This window comes from Myotis yumanensis, unplaced genomic scaffold, assembly GCF_028538775.1.
Source record: "Myotis yumanensis isolate MYYU_CA2020_CCGP unplaced genomic scaffold, mMyoYum1.0.hap1 SCAF_1, whole genome shotgun sequence".
Classification (NCBI taxonomy): Eukaryota; Metazoa; Chordata; class Mammalia; order Chiroptera; family Vespertilionidae; genus Myotis; species Myotis yumanensis.
In genome coordinates, this window is record NW_027223752.1 from 28,644,195 (window position 1) to 28,662,285 (window position 18,091).

At 44.0% G+C, this 18,091-nt stretch overlaps 1 protein-coding gene across 9 annotated transcripts in view; it reads right to left on the minus strand.

The window, feature by feature from the left end:
- TTLL5 (tubulin tyrosine ligase like 5) overlaps positions 1-18,091 on the minus strand; it is a 272,026-nt gene that overhangs the window by 116,575 nt on the left and 137,360 nt on the right. For all 9 annotated transcript variants that reach the window (XM_070416253.1, XM_070416261.1, XM_070416235.1 and 6 more), the window contains one exon: positions 914-1,059. In XM_070416253.1, the coding sequence (XP_070272354.1) occupies positions 914-1,059 (146 nt within the window). The remainder of the gene's footprint in view (positions 1-913; positions 1,060-18,091) is intronic.

Here is an 18,091-nt window from a genome sequence, read left to right on the forward strand (position 1 = left end):
CCCTTATTTAATAGCCACTAAATTAGCAAGATGTACTAGGGGACTTAAAATATGGATTGAGACTAGAATTCAAGACAGTGGTTTCTTTTGTAATTCAGAAGTTGCTTTATGGCCAGAACCTATCTGGATTTTATCCTCTGCCACTTCTCTCAACTATATAAAGGAAATTTCCTTCCTACTTCCCAAATGCACATTGACCAGGAAGGCTGTTTTGAGTTTAATTATAGAACCTAGATGAAAAAAATGTCCTTCAAAAGAAAAGAGTCCAAAGTTACTGAAATACAATGGATTACAAGGTATAAAAAAGAATAAGGAGATGAAGAGAAAATGTCAAAAGTCTCACATGATTTGAGTTATATGTGGAATCTAATGAAGAAAATAAATTGATGAACAAAACAGATCCAGAGACACTGAAACATGCAACAGACTGACTTATTTCAGAAGGGGGGGGGGGGGGTGTAACAGGAAGAGATTGAACAAAGAATTTATATTTGCATAGCCCATGGGCAAACAATAGTGTAGGGAAGGCCTGGGGAGGGGGTGGGAGCAAGGTGGAAGGGGTCAATGGAGGTAAAAAAAGAGGTGACATCGGTGATACTTTCAACAATAGTTTTTATAAAAGTCAATACATGAAAATGTCGACAATAGGCAGGGATTAAACACAATATAAATTCTTGCTCTTTCACCCAGAAGTGAATTTATGGAACTGTATCAGATATTTCCTTTTCATTTGCTTTGCCCACAAACTGTCCAACAGGTGAAGTGAGGCCCTATATTCAAGTGCCATGGGACTGGGACAGTGGGGAAAGGCCCTCTTACCAGTGTCTATGCAGGAGCTCAAGGTGAAACTGGCTTGCTCCTGACCAGGCCATCCCTGTGCGACCCAAATATTAGCTCCCCGGTTCTCACGTACCTGCTTCCAGGAGGGGTGGGGTGGCTCTCAGGAGCTTGGGGTTCTGACCATGTCGGGCCGCTAGGACTGATGACAGGCCGAAGGGTGGGGGGAGTTGAAGCACTGCTTCTGTTTATGATGCCGCTCGTCAAATTCAGGTTTGATACCTAGAAGTGAAGTGAGGGAGATCATCTGATTTTACAGTTTTAGAAAAGTATCATTAAAAACACACGGGAAGAATCAAGTCAAAGGCAGGAGACGCTGACTCAATGAAGCCGAAGCTGCTGTGACAAAGGTCCCATCAAGGCTGGCTTCGCACACATCCCAGAGCAGAAGTGAGGGTGGCTAGTGTCAACGTAAGTATTGCCCTGGCCGGCGTTCCTCAGTGGTTAGAGCGTTGGCCTGTGCACCAGAGGGCATGGGTTCCATTCCTGGTCAAGGGCATGTACCTGGTTTGCAGGTCCAATCCCCCACCCCGTTGGGGTGTGTGTGGGAAGCAATCGATCGATGTGTTTCTGTCACATCTATGTTTCTCTCTCCCCTCCCTCCTCCTTTCCTCTCTCTCTAAAAATATAAATTAAAAAATCAATGGATGACTCTGGATGGTGGGCAGACGGTGTAAGATACAGATCTTGTAACATAGAAACCCACACATGAAACCTGTATGTTCATGTTGACAAATGTCACCCCAATCAATTAAATAAAATTAAATAAAGAAAAAAATCAATAGAAAAAATATCCTCACTGGTTGGGTGAGGATTTAAAAAAGAAAAAAGAAACCCCAAAATCCTGACTATATAAGCTCAGAGTTGTAGTTAAAAAGAAAAATTAACAAGTATTTATTTTGCTCCTACCATGTGCAAAGCACTACACTGTCCTACTTGCTGTAAAATAAAAAGGTGAATAATAAAAACAGCAAGAATTTATTAAGTATTTACTCTGTGACAGGCAAGGTTCTGAGAAACTAGGCAAACTACTTAGCCTTTCTGGGTCTTGTGTCCTCATTTGGAAGTTCTAAATGCTTAATGAAGTTTAGTTATAAATAATACTTATTATTATGAAATACAAAGGACTTGTTGCTTTAGAAAGAAAAAAGATGCACAGTCACTAGCAAAATGGGCATTGACTCCAATAAATAATTTACGAAGAAGGAAACTTATTAGCTAATTGAACATTTAAAACTAGTCATTTCCCCTGGCAATCAAAAACTGCAAATTCTATTACCTCTTTTGTGTATTATAGTAGTAATAAAAAACATAGCATCTAATAATGGCAAGGAGTGATATTATATAGGTACCTACACTATTTATGTGACTATAAACTGGTAGACTCTTTCTAGAAATAAATATAGCAATATATTATTAAAAGTATTATTAAAATATTTGTACACTTTGATGCTACAATCTAACTTCTGGGAACTATGCTCAAAACAACTGCATATGATCAATGACAGTGAATGTTATAATAGCAGTCACTGTGTAATGTGTCAGCTCTGTATAAATGAGTGCATTATATGTATCTCATTTCAATTGCCATAATTCTATTGTAAGTACTATTATCATCTCCACTTTACAAAGAAGGAAACTGAGGCCTAGGATAGCACTGGGGCCCAGAGAAAAATGGCAGAACTGGGATCTGAACCATGATCTTTGGAACTCCAATGCCTGTATTCTTCTACTGTACTGCACTGTGAACAGATTTTGAAAACAAGCATTGATTTTAATATGGTATAAGGAGAAGATATAAACGGCTAACAGTATTTTACATATATTTTACCCTACCCATATTCTGTATCCATTAGAATTTTTTTGAAAAATATTTAAAAATATAGCAACATGCTGATTTTTTTTTTTACAATATGAAACTGTATAGAGAACAGATCCAAATTTTCTTAAACATACACATGACAGATACATACTCATAAAGGACCAGAAATAAAAATCCAATTCATAAATAGCATCTATTTCTGAATGGTGACTTATTTTCTTCCTTACACTTACCTATATTTTCCAAGTTTCCTATACTGGCCATGTTATTACTGTTAGAACCCCAAAGAAAAATTTTAATTCGTTATGAGAAATACAGAGGGTAGTTTGAGAAGCATTTCAGTATAAGATCCACCGGGGATGCTGAAAAGAGAGGGGGACACAGCTGAATGCAGGACACAGTTGGGCATGACACACTAGGGAATAGTGACATAATGAGAAGTACATTTAAAAAAGTGTTTTTCTATAAGATGGCCTAAGAAGCTAATAATTTTGACATCCTATATAATAAAAGCGCAGATTGGTCGACTGAACTCGACCAGTCGCTATGATGTGCACTGACCACCAGGGGGCAGCCGCTCCAACTGGTAGGATAGCTTGCTGCTGGGGTCCGGCTGATTGGGACTGGGCCAGAGGGCCCCGATTGGCCGAGGGACCCCACCCATGCACGAATTCGTGCACCGGGCCTCTAGTTTACAAATAAAAATATACCGGGGTTTTAAAAAATCTTAAAATTCTGAAAGAAAAAGTTATTTTCAGCAACAATATACTGCTTCATTCCTAGTTACAGATTCTTTAAGTAAAAATTTCCTAGGCCTGTGTCTTCACACCAAAGGACCCAAATATTTTTATTGGGCAAAAGCTATTTTCCATAGGTCAGGAGTGCTTTTAGGGGTCTATAGAGACTGGGGTACAGGACACTCGGGCTGCATCCTCCGCTGTGGACCCAGGAGCCAACCTTGGCTTGTCCATTCTGACTCCCTTCTGCTGCTACCAGGGGGAAGAAGAAAGACACCCACTAACTGAGGACAGGGGAGATACAGTGGCCGGTTATGGCAGTCACCTCTGGCACCTGGTACCGTTGAAGAGCCTGGCCTTCTCCTGTACCGCAGAGACAACACAGGCCAGGTTCTCAGACATTCAAACAGACTCCCTGCAGGACTGCACTCACTCCTGGCCAGCACTGAGCCCCCTCCTTCCGGCCCTGAAGCACCAGGCCTGCCTAATTAGACATGAGCTTGCGGCTTGTAAAAGTTCTACAAAGTGAGAAAGGTCTTTATGATAACTAACAGCTTCTCCAACTACTATCTCAATCAGTTGTGCCAAAAAAACTAATAAAAGAGGCTTATTCATAATTTATAGTGAAACAGCAATAAAATAAACAAAATGTACACACTTTACCATGTTTAAGTATAAACTGTATAGTTTGGAGATGAGTGAACGTGAATGAGAAGAGACTTCAGATTTGGTAAATCTTCTCTCTTTTGGCAAAGCTGCCCCTCATTTAGGCATCATTTCACCCTAATAGCTAAGAGTTCCTGAAAGCTCACGGTGTGCCACGTCCTAGGTGTCCTTGCATGATCTTGACATGCGTTATCCTGTCTAACCCTGGGCGACCCCTTTGAAGTAGGCTCTACTTCAGTATTACAAAAGGAGGAAACTAAAATGGAGAGCGGGCAAACAATTAGATAAAGTCACCTACCTACAAAGATTAGCAGAGAATGTTCTCCGAGGGCACTTGGTATACTTTGGCCAAGTAAGATGGTTTAAGGTTTGAGTTCTTACAGCAGTAGTGTCAGGCACTCAGGAGTGAGGTTTCATATCTCACCCCTTACCCACTGCTCAAGGAGACAGACAGTGCTAGACTCCCTCTCAAAGATGGAGAGACTAAGGCTCAGAGAAGGCATGTAAGTAACCTGGTCAAGGTCACCTAACAGTTGCAGAACTGGTATAATCATTTTCTAGTTTTGTAACTAGTTACTCTTAACTATTGTAGATTTTTAAAAATATCCAGATACAGATCTCAAATTCTGAAAACAGAGGTTATATAGGGAATGATCACACCAAACTATTATACCAGCTTTTCTTTCTTCCCTGTAAATTTTATCTCCCACGTGTTACCCTTCACCAGAGGATATTAAATAAGTAAAGCAAAGAAAAATACATTATCAATCAGTGTTTCTTAGCAGGTGTAGTGAAGGTGGCATGAAACTAATTTTGGACTCTTGGTGGGTTTTTCCATGTAACATCTATTCCTTATTTCATGGATAAATCAAGAATTGGGAGCCACTGTGACTGCCTTTTACACAAAAGCAAAGCATCATTGTTCATTTATTTTGAGAAATAGCAAAAGTAACCACTACCTAAATGAGAGATTATACAAGGAACACGAAGACTTTCAAAGCTTCTCATCTTTCTTTCCAAAGGATTCCCGCTAAAAAAAATAACTTGTCTCTATTAAGTAATAACAACCTGCCCCCCTAAATATTCTATTCTTCCTTCTGTGGTTTTGTCTAGGAGACACTCAGCATTTATGTCATAATTACCCCAACTTCATCCAGCTCTGTTTTCCTAGGACATACGTTGCTAATAAAGAATCAAATAATTTGGGGCTCTATTAGAATCTTCTTGACCCAGTCCTCAGACAAGCCATCATCAATCCCAGTGGTCGGCAAACTCATTAGTCAACAGAGCCAAATATCAACAGTACAACGATTAAAATTTCTTTTGAGAGCCAAATTTTTTAAACTTAAACTATATAGGGAGGTACATTGTTATTAACTTAATTAGGATACTCCTAAGCTGGCCTTTGCTAAAAAGGTCCTCAATCTGATTGAGGTACGTTTGCTGAGGTTGACCCCTTCCAACTCTCTCATCCACACTCGTCTTATATACATGTTTCGTCTATCTCCTTTCATTCATCCTCTCTATGTGTCCAAACCATCTCAACATACCTTTCTCAATCCTCGACACTACATCTTTCACTCCACAACATTCCCTAAATTAACTTAATAAACTTTACTTAAAGTTTTAAGTCTTAGTTAAACTATAGGTACGTTGAATAACACTTGATATCATACTTAATAACGATATTATTTATTGATAAAATTAAATTCCTTACAATTTACCTTACAATATCCATAAAATTAAATCATGACAATGACTGACAAATGCTAATGTGAACAATGGCCTTGCATCTCCTTGGAAAGTTTGGGTAAGTCAGGTTTGTATGTTGTTGTTTTTAATTTTAGGCACAATTCCAGGTTCTCATAAGACAACTTCTCAATTTACTCTTGATAAGGTTCATGCTTGAAAATGTAGGATTTGCAGCTGGTTGGAAAAATACAGGCAACTTTATGCTTCGAGCAGGTACTTTTGTCACCCGCGCACGATTTGCGGACGCGACTAGCACTAACCACTGTACAATGAGACTGCTGACTGACTGGCTCGCTCAACTACTGCATGAATCACGCCCCCCCCCCCCCCCCGCACCGCGTATCCTGTGGCCTGCCTGCACTGCGTCCCCCATTGCCCGACCGACTGACACCCCCCACTTCTTCTAATGCCACTTCTTCAAAATAGACTCGCCCAGGCCGAAAACCGACTTCTGCGAATGGGCCACAAAGTTTCAATCGCACTGTACGTGTGCGCCCGCACGTGGTATTTTGTGGAAGAGCCACACTCGAGGGGCCAAAGAGCCGCATGTGGCTCGAGAGTCGCAGTTTGCCGACCATTGATCAATCCTATTTTTAATCCCTAGAACAGTGCTATCCAACAGAATGTATTGTGATGATGGAAATGCTCTATAATTTGCACTGTCCAATATAGTAGCCACTAGCCACATGTGGCTATTATGCACTTAAAATGTGCCTGGTATGATTGGAGAACAAGATTTTAAACTTTATATAATTTAAAAATATTTTAATCCTCAGCCCAGGACAAGTTTTTATTGATTTCAGTGAGAGAGGAAGAGAGAGAGAGAAACATCAATGTGAGGGAGGAACATTCATTGGTTGCCTCCTGTACCGGGGATCAAACTTGCAACTAGGTATGTGCCCTGATGGGGAATTGAACCTGCAACCTTTTTGGTGTACGGGATGATGCTCCAACCAACTGAACCACCTGGCCAGGGTGACTTTATACTCCTTAAATTCAGAAAAAACACATACAACTATTGGCTACCTTAAGAGACAACACAGCTCTAGAACCTCAACTAGATCTGGCTGAATCTTATGTATACAGATTTATGTCGTGCTGAGGTTTGGTCCAAAAACAATTCTCTCTAGATTGAATAAGTTAAGAAAGCCTTTGGCCCTTCCATTCAGCTTTGTAGGAGCAGCAGCATGACTCACTGAACTAAAATGGACTCAAGCATCGATTTTGGCCCCACGAGCATCTTGTGTTGACTAGGGAAGACGGAAGGGCAGGGCAAATCTCCCAGCACTGACCAGGCCTTGATAAACTGAATAAGCCAATTAGGGTTCACAACCGAAGGCTTCTTCCCTAGCGGGGGCAAAGGGGGGATGAATATGGCTGTTGCCAGGTGACACCTGCTTCTCTGTCCATCTACTAGTACATTTCTCGAGGTAACATAACAAAACCAGCTTTGATCAGATGAAGAGAAAGTGAAAAATGGCACTTACAAATACCTGGTTCGCAATGATGATCAACATTTCACTACTAAAGAATATTAAACAAAATCAGGCCAACTGCCTGGCCAGTTGGCTCAGCTGGTTGGAGTGTTGTCCCATACACCAACAAGTTGCAGGTTCAATTCCCGGTCAGGGCACATACCTAGGTTGCAGGTTTGATGCCCGGTCAGGGAGCCTATGGGAGGCAACCGATTGATGTTTCTCTCTCACATCGATGTTTTTTTCTCTCTCTCTCAAAGCAATGAAACATATCTTTGGGTGAGGACTGAAAAATATATATCTTTGGGTGAGGATTGAAAAAAAAAATATATGTAGTCCAAGGTTACTTGTTATGCTGACATGAGAAACAGTGGTCATTAAAATAAACCAAACCATTTAAGCCTAAGACACGCAGCGTGTTAAATATTCTTCCACCCCTGCCTTTCTGTAGCTGGTTAGCTGAGTGAATGACTGCCGGTGGGAAAGTCCAGTCACGGGATCCCACCTCGACCCAACGTTCAGGCAGATGTTTCACTCCTTGCTGCCCTCCTCCGCTTCCTCTGCTGCTCCCACTCCCCTGGAGCGGCTCACCCACAGGTTCCACTCCTGCGCCTTTCTCCATGTCCATTTCCACAGTGACCTCAGTGCATTTTTTTCTTTTAATACCAAAACACTGTTTATTTTAGAGCCAGCCTTCCGAATAAGGCAGGTGAGCAAATATCTGAATGTGTGGGGTAGGGACACATTGCACGCATTCCATCTAGACAGGTGTTTAAATTACAGCGGGAATAAATACAGGTGATGGATTGAAAAGAGGGTAGGAGAAACAGAGAGGGAGCCAATTTCCGGCGGCTGGCCCGCCCAAGTGTTATTGCTTGTTACTGCTGTTTGCTAAAAGTAGTGCTGCTGCCAGTGCTATAATTAAAATATGATGGTATTGCCCTGATGGCTTCCCAGAATATACCACCACCCACCCAGATACATAACCATTTGGTATCTAAAGAGGACCAGGGCCAGGCCTAACCTAGATCACTGCTGCTCTAGTTGGCATGCTCTAGAAATGCTGGGGTCCTACGTGATCAAAACAGTCCCAACCTCAGATGAGTTGATAAATATTCGCTGCATTGCCTATCACAGGCAAGGCCTTGGGTAAACCTTAGGGGTATATACAGATTCAACTGTGGCCCCTGCTCTAAAGCCACAAAGGAATTTGTGTTTACCCAGACAAACAGCAAAATACAAGGCCTCCAGAATATAAGTGCCATAACGAAAGTGCTAAGGAAATTCAAAGAAGGCATCTGAGCTGGGCCTGGAAGGATAGGGAGGAGATGTTGGGGGAGGGAGTGGGGACAGTCGTTCCTACCTGGCAAGAAAAATCATAAGTAATGCAAAGAAAAATAAGCAGGAAGAATGTCTGAGAAACAAAAAGCAGTCTACTAGTAATTTGGCAAAAGCCTAGAGCAGAAGAGAGGAAGAGGCAGACAAACAGCTTGGAGGGGTCTTTGCGTACCACGCAAAAGATTCTGTCCTTCATCTATAGGCCAACAGTAAGCTTGCTCAGGGTTCTGAGAGTAGCGCTGTATCAGAATTGTGGGCAGGCAGTTGAGAATCCCAAGTCTGGCGAGAGGTAATAAGGCTGGGATGAGGACATACTAGTATTACTGCTGGTCTCCCCTCATTTCCCGCCTGGGCTAAGGCAGAGTGCTGGGCCTTGGAGCTGGAGAACTGCGTCTGTAATACGATAAATTCACTTGAGTTCATGTGCTCATTGTTCATGTTTTCTTTTCGGATCGGCCTGCTTTTGGATTCCATTTTCCCATGTAGCAGGTGAAGAAGGGGCTGCCTGCCCCTTAAGAAGAGAGAAGGTCAAAGAGTGGGAATCTGAAGCCACTCTGCTCTAGGGCCCTCTGAGAAAAGGCACCTTTCCTTAGCTGTGTCTTTCCCTACTTGTCTTCAACGGTAAAATGGTTTTGAGGATCAAGATTAGGGGAGGGTCTGGGGGGAAGGCACCCCAGGAGGATGACTAGATGGCCTCAGTCCTTCAGTCTAGGTCTGAGGCCTGGAGGGCAAAAGGAGACATTGCATCATATGCCCAAGTCACCAAAAGCTCAGGGTTCCATTCAGGAGTTTAGAACCAAAAATCTGACAGTCATTAAAGAAGGCTTCCACTTGAAGGATCTCCTCTGGGCATCTTCTCCTCAACCTCAAGATGGTGACTATGGAAACCTGGGTTCCAGCCACAGTTCTCTGAATCCGAATTTAATGACCGTGTGTGCAGTAATGTCCAGCCCCCTCCTTTAAACCCCAAAACCAAACATACTGACATCCAAAGATGGCGAGGCTTTAGTAGATACTTGAAAAGACAACAACACAGGTTAATGGAAAAAGGTGGAATGCTGGTATTGTGGGACCCCTTGAGAACTCACCAGCTCAACTGTCAGCTAGCATCTGCCTCTATGCACCGAGGTGCTATCAGTCCCTTAAGGACAAGACTTCACTCATAGCAAGCCACAGAATCCCACATTTCTTTAAAAGTGGTTTGTTTATAAATGTAGTGACAAAAACCCTCCTCTAACTGGGCCTGCAGATTTTCACATGACTTTACCTTTCTTGACACAGAAGCAGTTTCCTCATTCTAGCATAGTCAATAAAAATCTTAGATAATTCTTGTCTGATGAGGCCCAGAGATGGGGATTCAAAAGATTATTTCATTAATTCAACAAATATTTATCAGACACCTACTCTGTGAGTGGCATTCTTTTGAGCACTGAAGATAGCCTGGTGGGGAACATATCACTAAATATATAAAACTAGAGGCCCGTTGCATGAAGAGATTCGTGCAATAGGCCTTCCTTCTCCTGGCTGCTGGCACCGGTTTTCCTCCGGCACCTGGGACCCAGGCCTTCACTCCAGCCGCAGCGGAGAAGCGAAGCCTCTTCAGCCTTCAGTCTTCGCTGCTCTGGCCGGAGCCTTCAGTCTTCGCTCCGCGCCTGCGTATGCAAATTAACCACCATCTTTGTTGGGTTAATTTGCATACTCTCCTGATTGGCTGGTGAGTGTAGTAGAGGGACGGTCAATTTACATGTTTGTCTATTATTAGGTAAGATGTGTGAAGCAATGATGACTACAAATTTGGAACAATCATTTTGGGCCAAATCATTAATATTAATAGCCATATCTGACCTAAAAGTTTTGAGAGGTTCTTGCAGACCCTGGGTTTATTGGGCATCAATAGGAACCTAGTTGGGAGAATTTCTATAAACCATTTGAAATTAATGCAAATTTCTAAGTTTGAGTGTACATTTTTTTCAGGAGAAAGAATACAGTTTTCATTCAGTTCTCAAAGGGATCTCTGACTCTAAAAAGGTTAAAAAGCATTTGGACCGACATGAATACGAATTTGTCTAAATCTGCATTCATACCGTCCTCTCTGCAGGCTCACGCACTGACATGGCTACATCTCCGGGCAATGTCACAGGAACCACAGGCTCTCAGTGCTAAGCTCAGTCATTTTAGTCTGATGAGAGGTTAGAGTCCTTATTCAAACAGGAAGAGGCAGAAATGCACAAAGGGAAAGAGCGGGGAGTCAGACAGACCTGGATTTGAGTCCCGATCAGTCACTTTCCATTTGTGTGACCACAGCAGTCACTTACTCTCTAAGCTTCTAATTTCTTCATCTGTAAAAAAAAATATGTACCTCATACAGTTAAAGAGAGGATACTTACCAAGTGCTTGGCACAGTGCCTATAACTAAAGTAGACATTCAACTAATGTCAGCTGCTTTTTTATGAAGGGCAGGTATGGTCTCATCAATTTTTAAAATGGAGAGCAATCGTTAAAAAAAATATAAAAACCGACAAAATATAGAAAAATTCTTTTCAATTTAGCTTGCATGTGATAAGGACCTACCAAGTGTAAGGTGCTGTGCTAGGAGAAGGTTAGAAAGAATTGCCATTATTTACACAAATAAAAGACAAAGATGCTAATTGACTGTACCTTTGCTACGCCAAGCCACGCCCACCAGCCAATCAGAGCAACTATATGCAAATTAACCCAACCAAGATGGTGGCTGGAAGCCACGGAGCTGGAGCAAGCAGGAGGCTTGGTTGCCCCGGCGATGGAGGAAGCCAAGCTTCCCGCCTGCTCTGGCCAGCTGTGGCCTCCGCAAAAGGCAACAAAGTTTCAATTATAGAAGCTAATTAAATCCCAGATACCTGCTTCGAGCCAGCCTCCACTGAGAGCTTGGGTGGCTGGGGGCTGTGGCCAGCCTGCAAACAGCCATAAGCCCCTCACCCAGGATGGCCACACTCTCATGGGGTGATGGTCCCTGCTGGGGGGCTTGGCCAGCCTGCAAACAGCCATCAGTCCCTCACCCAGGCTGGCCAGGAACCCTAGTGGGGACCCCTACCCTGAAGGGACTTGGCCAGCCTGCAAACAGCCATCAGCCCCTCACCTAGATGGCCACACCCTCATGGGGTGAGGGTCCCCACTGGGGGCCTTGGCCAGCCTGCAAACAGCCATCAGCCCCTCACCCAGACTGGCCAGGCACCCCAGCAGGACCCCCCACCCTGAAGGGGATATGGCCAGCCTGAAAACGGCCCTCAGCCCCTCACCCAGGCTGGCCAGGCACCCCAGCAGGGACCCACACCCTGAAGGGGATGTGGCCAGTCTGAAAATGGCCCTTAGCCCCTCACCCAGGTTGGCCAGGCACCTCAGTGGGACTCCTACCCTGATCTGGGACACCCTTCAGGGCAAACCAGCCGGCTCCCACCCATGCACCAGGCCTCTAGCCTATATAATAAAAGGGTAATATGTAAATTGACCCTAACAGCAGAGTGACTGGGAATCACTGGTCACTATGACACATACTGACCACCAGGGGCAGACGCTCAATGCAGGAGCTTCCCCCTGGTGGTCAGTGTGCTCCCACATGGGGAGCTCTGCTCAGCCACAAGCCAGGCTGACGCCTGCCAGTACAGCAGTGGTGGTGGGAGCCTCTCCCGCCTCCTCAGCAGTGCTAAGGATGTCTGACTGCGGCTAGGCCTGCTCCCCGCTATCAAGTGGACATCCCCCAAGGGCTCCTGGGCTGCCAGAGGGATGTCTGACTGCCAGCTTAGGTCCAATACCCTGAAGAGCGGGCCTAAGCCAGCAGGTGGTCATTCCCTGAGGGGTCCCAGATTGCGAGAGGGCACAGGCTGGGCTGAGGGACCCTCCTGAGTGCACAAATTTTTGTGCACTGGGCCTCTAGTGTAGTTTATAACTCAACAGGAAAGAAGAGATGTGTAGTAAGTATAATAGATTTCTTAAAGAGAGTGATGAATGAAGGGCTAAAGGACTATAGAAAATGGACAGAAGACTTCTAGCTGGGGCAGCAATGCCTTCTTCAAGATTCACTACTTTATTTTTAAAAATACATTTTTATTGATTTCAGAGAGAGGAAAGGAGAGAGAAAGGAAAGATGAGAGAGAATCATTGATCGGCTGCCTCCCACATGCCCCAATCTGGGGAACTAGCCTGCAACCTAGGCATGTGCCGTGACTGAGAATCGAACCATGACTTCCAGGTTCATAGGTCCATGTTCAACCACTGAGCCATGCCAGCTGGGCAAGATTCAATTATTTATTTTTTTAAATGTACTAAGTACTTCTACATCCAGGTGGGGGGGAAATTGGTCAAAAAATGGACATGGTCCCCCTATTCAATCAAATAACTTACATTCCTGTAAAATCAACACATTCATTGAGTACCATCCTTGAGTCGGGTTCTGAGGCAGCAAAGGAGACTGCCCTCAAAGAGCTGGCTGACTATTAAGGGAGAGAGCTATCTGGATATACACAGTGGGCTGAGCGAAATGGCACGCATATGAGTGAAGTGGCATCTATGCTGAGCCTGGACGGATGTCTAAGATTAGACATGGTGACTGGGGAACATTTCCCTTGAGAAGATAGCATACAGTGAGGCACAGAGACCAAGAGAAATTCTGGTTGAGCTTCACAAAAGAATGTGTGATGGGAGAGAGACAGACTAGAGAGTAGCCTGGAGCCAGATTCTAAATTAAGGCTTTGAATAACATTTAATAGCTTGGGCTTCACATTATAGATCACAGGAAGCCCCTCGAGATTCTTGAGCAGAGGAGTACTATTATCAGACTTATGATTTAGAAAGATTCCTTTAGAGCAAAGAGTAGGGTGACTAAGAGAGAGGCTGGCTGGGAGGCCATTGAGGAGGTAATTGCAGCTGTCCAGTTGAGAGATAATTAAGGCCTTAAGCAGGACGGTAGATATAAAAGTGAAACAGAGAAGATAAATATCAGAGACATTCTAAAGTCAGAATCAACAAGACATGGCAACCTGCCTGGACGTTTAGAGAGAATAAGGAAGCAAAGACAGACAATGATAAATCAAAGCTCCTTACCTAAATTCCTAGAGAAATCGCAATGTCGACTAACATAGAGAGGAAAAAGGGACAAGAGTAGGTTTTAGATATATTAAGTATTTTTGAATATTTTAAAAATATGTTGAATATTTTAACGCTGGTAATACAGTTAGGTGGAAGAGTCTAGCAGGCAGCTGGAAATTTAGACCTGGCACTCAGCAAAGAGGTTCAAACTAAAAGATACATATTTGGGAGAAATCCACGGAACAGTACCAGGTGGAGCTATGAGAAGAGACACTACAGAGAGAGGAAAACGTTCCGCTGAGCCTGGAATTCAGAGATAACTGGAGGATGTTCAGGCATCACCCACCTCTTCCACCAGAGACTCTGCTGTTGACCCAGAGGTTCCCCAGTGCCTGTTCTCATAACTGAGGTCCATATACCAGTGGCTTAAAAACACATAGAAAACGCCATCTTTCCAGCAGGAAGAAAAGAGCTCTCAAAGGAATTATTAAAGGGTTGAAGATGCTAAGGGAAGCTTCAGGGAGGAGGTGGTCAATCACAGTGCCACACGCTAAAGGAGAATGAGAATTAAAAACAGGTGACCGAAGCTGGCAATTTCAGGGTCATCAGTGACCAGTGAGGGAGAGTTGGACAAAATGGTCAGAGATGAAGTTAGACTGCAAGAGTAAGGGGTCGGGGAGGAATGAGGGCAGCAAGAGGGTGTTCCTTCAAAAGAAATTTGGCAGTTCAGGGATGACAAGAGCTTGAGGGGTGGACAGCAAAAGAAAAGTTATTTTAGAACAAAAGACCATGCAGTAGGCCAAGGAATTAAGAAAAATTGGGGGCTTAAAGCTTTGAGAGACACGGAAGACATAGGGAATTAGATAAGATCAATGGGAACTAGCTCTTAGAGCAGAGGCACCGGGATCCAGGAAGGGAGTGGTCCTGATACTAAAATTATTCTATCTTACCAAGAAGGAAGTCAAGGCACAAGGAGATTAAGTACCTTGTCCAAGATCTCACTGACTCAAGAGTGTCTGCTTTTTCGTTTCTAGGAATGAAGAGCAATGTATATGATACAAAGAAGTACCAGAAAGCATATAGAACCAAAGGAGTTAGGCTTAGCCAACCACAAAATCCAAACACAATGTACAGGCACTCAAGTGTGTCCAGATGAGCTGAGGAGGCAGGACGTCTGGGGGCCAAAGGCCCCTGGCTGGGGGTAAACTGAGTGTCACCCGCCTCGATCCTAAAGGACATTTGTAACCAGGTCAAACATTTAGCTCCTCTCTACCAATCTCACTTTCAAATTGGAATTTGTGAAATTGAGATTCACTCAAGGTCTACTGTGGACCATGAATAAATCAGCAAGACGACAATGGTAGCTGCTACAGCCAAAGAAATGAAAAAATAAATTCCTTTGTGAATTCTTTCAATGCATATGAATGAGTGAGAGTGAACAAGGACTGGTGTGAACCAAGCATTCCATACCTAAGCATATAAACATTCTATTCCTAAGCATATATCCTTCTCTAGGACTAGGCAGGGAAGTATCAGGGCAAGGAGCAAAAAATGAAATTAAATGGTTTTCTTTTCTACTCTCCATCGAAATGAAAAATGTGAGAAGCAAAACGTGTCTCCTCCCTCCTATGTATCTGTCAGCACATTTCCAGGAGGCCTGGCCACATCCCGGGCACTGGCTGGCTGGGGAACAGAGACTGCCGGAGCCCTCGCCTGGGTGGTCTGCTGTTATCCCTTTGATTAAACTCCCAGGCGGGAAGAGCTGGAGCTGCTCCTAATGATAGCTGGGTCCTGAAATCTCACACGCGCCGCACAGAGAGGGCCACGGCTCCCTCCGATTTGCTGCCTCCCCTCCTCACCACAGAGCTGGGCTGATTTGCCACATTCTTCTGTGCACTCCGGCAGTGACCACAGGGGCTGCGCCTGTGCAGAGCGCCGCAGTTGTAAAGAACACCTCTCCCAGCACTGAGTGAGGCAGAGATAGTGAGACCTCACACCCAGCTCCACCCCAGCGCCCTGCCAGCTACTGCAGCGCTCCCCCACCACAGGGGAAAGATGCTTGTGGAAAACCTTGCTTTCAGGGAGTACACACTGCTTTCCAGAGGCTCCCATCCTCCCCAAATAACCAGCCTCTCACATGACAAGGGAAAGACCTAAATGGGATCTGCCTTCTGTTCAGACTTGGAAGGTATTTGTTGAATAATCGTACGTTAAGAATATGTATCTTGCCCTAGCTGGTGTGGCTCAGTGGATAGAGCGTCAGCCTGCGGACTGAAAGGTCCCAGGTTCGATTCTGGTCAAGGGCATGTACCTTGGTTGCGGGCACATCCCCAGTAGGAGGTGTGCAGGAGGCAGCTGATCGATGTTTCTCTTTCATCGATGTTTCTAACTCTCTCTCCCTCTCCCTTTCTCTCTGTAAAAAAATCAATAAAATATTTTTAAAAAAGAATATGTATCTTGCCCTAGCTGGTTTGGCTCAGTGGACAGTGCATTGGCCAGCTAACTGAAGGGCCCCAGGTTCAATTCTGGTCAAGGGCATGTACCTCCCAAGGGCACATACCTCCATTGCAGGCTTGATCCCTGGCTATGGTCAGGGCACATATGGGAGGCCACCAATTGATGTATCTCTCTCACATTGATTCTCTCTTTCTGTCTCTCCCCCTCCCTTCCACTCTCTCTAAAAACCAATGAAACCTATCTTTGGGGAAGGATTAACAAAAACAAAACAAAAGAACATGTATCTCTTCTAACTTCAAGCATACTTGAGCTGGCACAAATATTTCTGAAGTGGCCACTGTGGCTACTCCTGTGGTCAGGCAAGTCTGATATTCTCATGTGTTCTAGGCCATAGACGAAGTTCAGGCATGGCAGCAGCAGTAAAAGCAATGACAAGGTAAATGAGGTTTGTTTTTATACGGATTCCTAAGAATCTAGCCTTTAATGTAAATTCTGAGTAACTCAAAGTTTTATTATCAAGTTTTTGGGTTGTCAGAGTACTTTGCTTCTTTACTTTTGGCTAGTTTACTCTTCCTCTGCATCTTCACCGGTGAGCAGGGAGAGAAAGGGGTGACAATGCCTCATCCATCCTCCTCCCAGCTGCCTGAGGGATCCAGCTAATGGTCTCTATGGCTCCCAGTCAACTTTGAAATGAAGAGTGAGTTCCTGCAAGGGGCATTCAAAGCTCTCCGTGAATCAGCCCTTGTCTTCCCGTCCAGCTTCCATCCTAGCTGGTCCCTGCTGGCTCCCTGTCCTCCAACACCACTAACCAGATTGGGAGTTAGTTCACGCTGAGGACTGTCTTCTATCATCCCCACAGATTGGTGCCTAAGCCTGGAACACTCTTAAGAGCTTAATAAAATGTTTTTGAATGAATAAATTAAAAAAACACATCTGAATAAAAAAATTTTATGGAGAATGCCACTAAAAACTTTTTTTTTATCCTCACCCAAGGAAATGTTTATTGATTTGAGAGAAAGAGGGAGAGAGAAAGAGAGAGAGAAACATCAATGTGAGAAAGAAACATTGGTTGCCTCCTGCCCCGACTGGGGATTGAACCCAGTATGTGCCCTGACCGGGAATCGTACCCATAACTTTTTGGTGTACAGGACAACACTCCAACCAACTGAGCCACCCGGCCAGGACTGCCACTAAAAACTTTAATGGGCTAAATAATTGAAACTGTGGACAATATAAAATGACTTTCCAGAAAATGGTGCTGTTCTATTTTCCCCAACAACAAATAAAGAACCCGAGGTTGAGAGAAGTTGAGTGAATTTTCCAAAATCACACAACTAGTCAGTGACAGAAGGCAGGTCTTTAGATGGCCAACTCAACTCTCTTCCCACTACTCCACCCTGCTTATGAGATACTACAGCACCTCCCTCAGCACTGCTCCAAGCACTACCCAGACTATTACCAAGACTCCAAACGCTAAGACTGACATCTAATGGCAAGTTCAGAGCCCTACGAAGAGGAGTCTGATGGACTTTTAAATTCACTGGCACTGAAATTCTTCTTAGCTGAGAAAGATGGACTGATGAAAGAAAACTTTCCAATTATAATACCCTCACCTAAGATTCCCACAAGATCAGGATCCTGTCATTCTGCAAGGTTTGCAATCCACCAAATGACACAAGTGGAAAATATGTAAATACCAATATTGGCTATGTTTTTTAAAAAATATATTTTATTGATTTTTTACAGAGAGGAAGGGAGAGGTATAGAGAGTTAGAAACATCGATGAGAGAGAAATATCGATTAGCTGCCTCCTGCACACCCCCTACTGGGGATGTGCCCGCAACCAAGGTACATGCCCTTGACCAGAATCGAACCCGGGACCCTTGAGTCCACAGGCCGACACTCCATCCACTGAGCCAAACCAGTTAGGGCTTGGCTATGTTTCT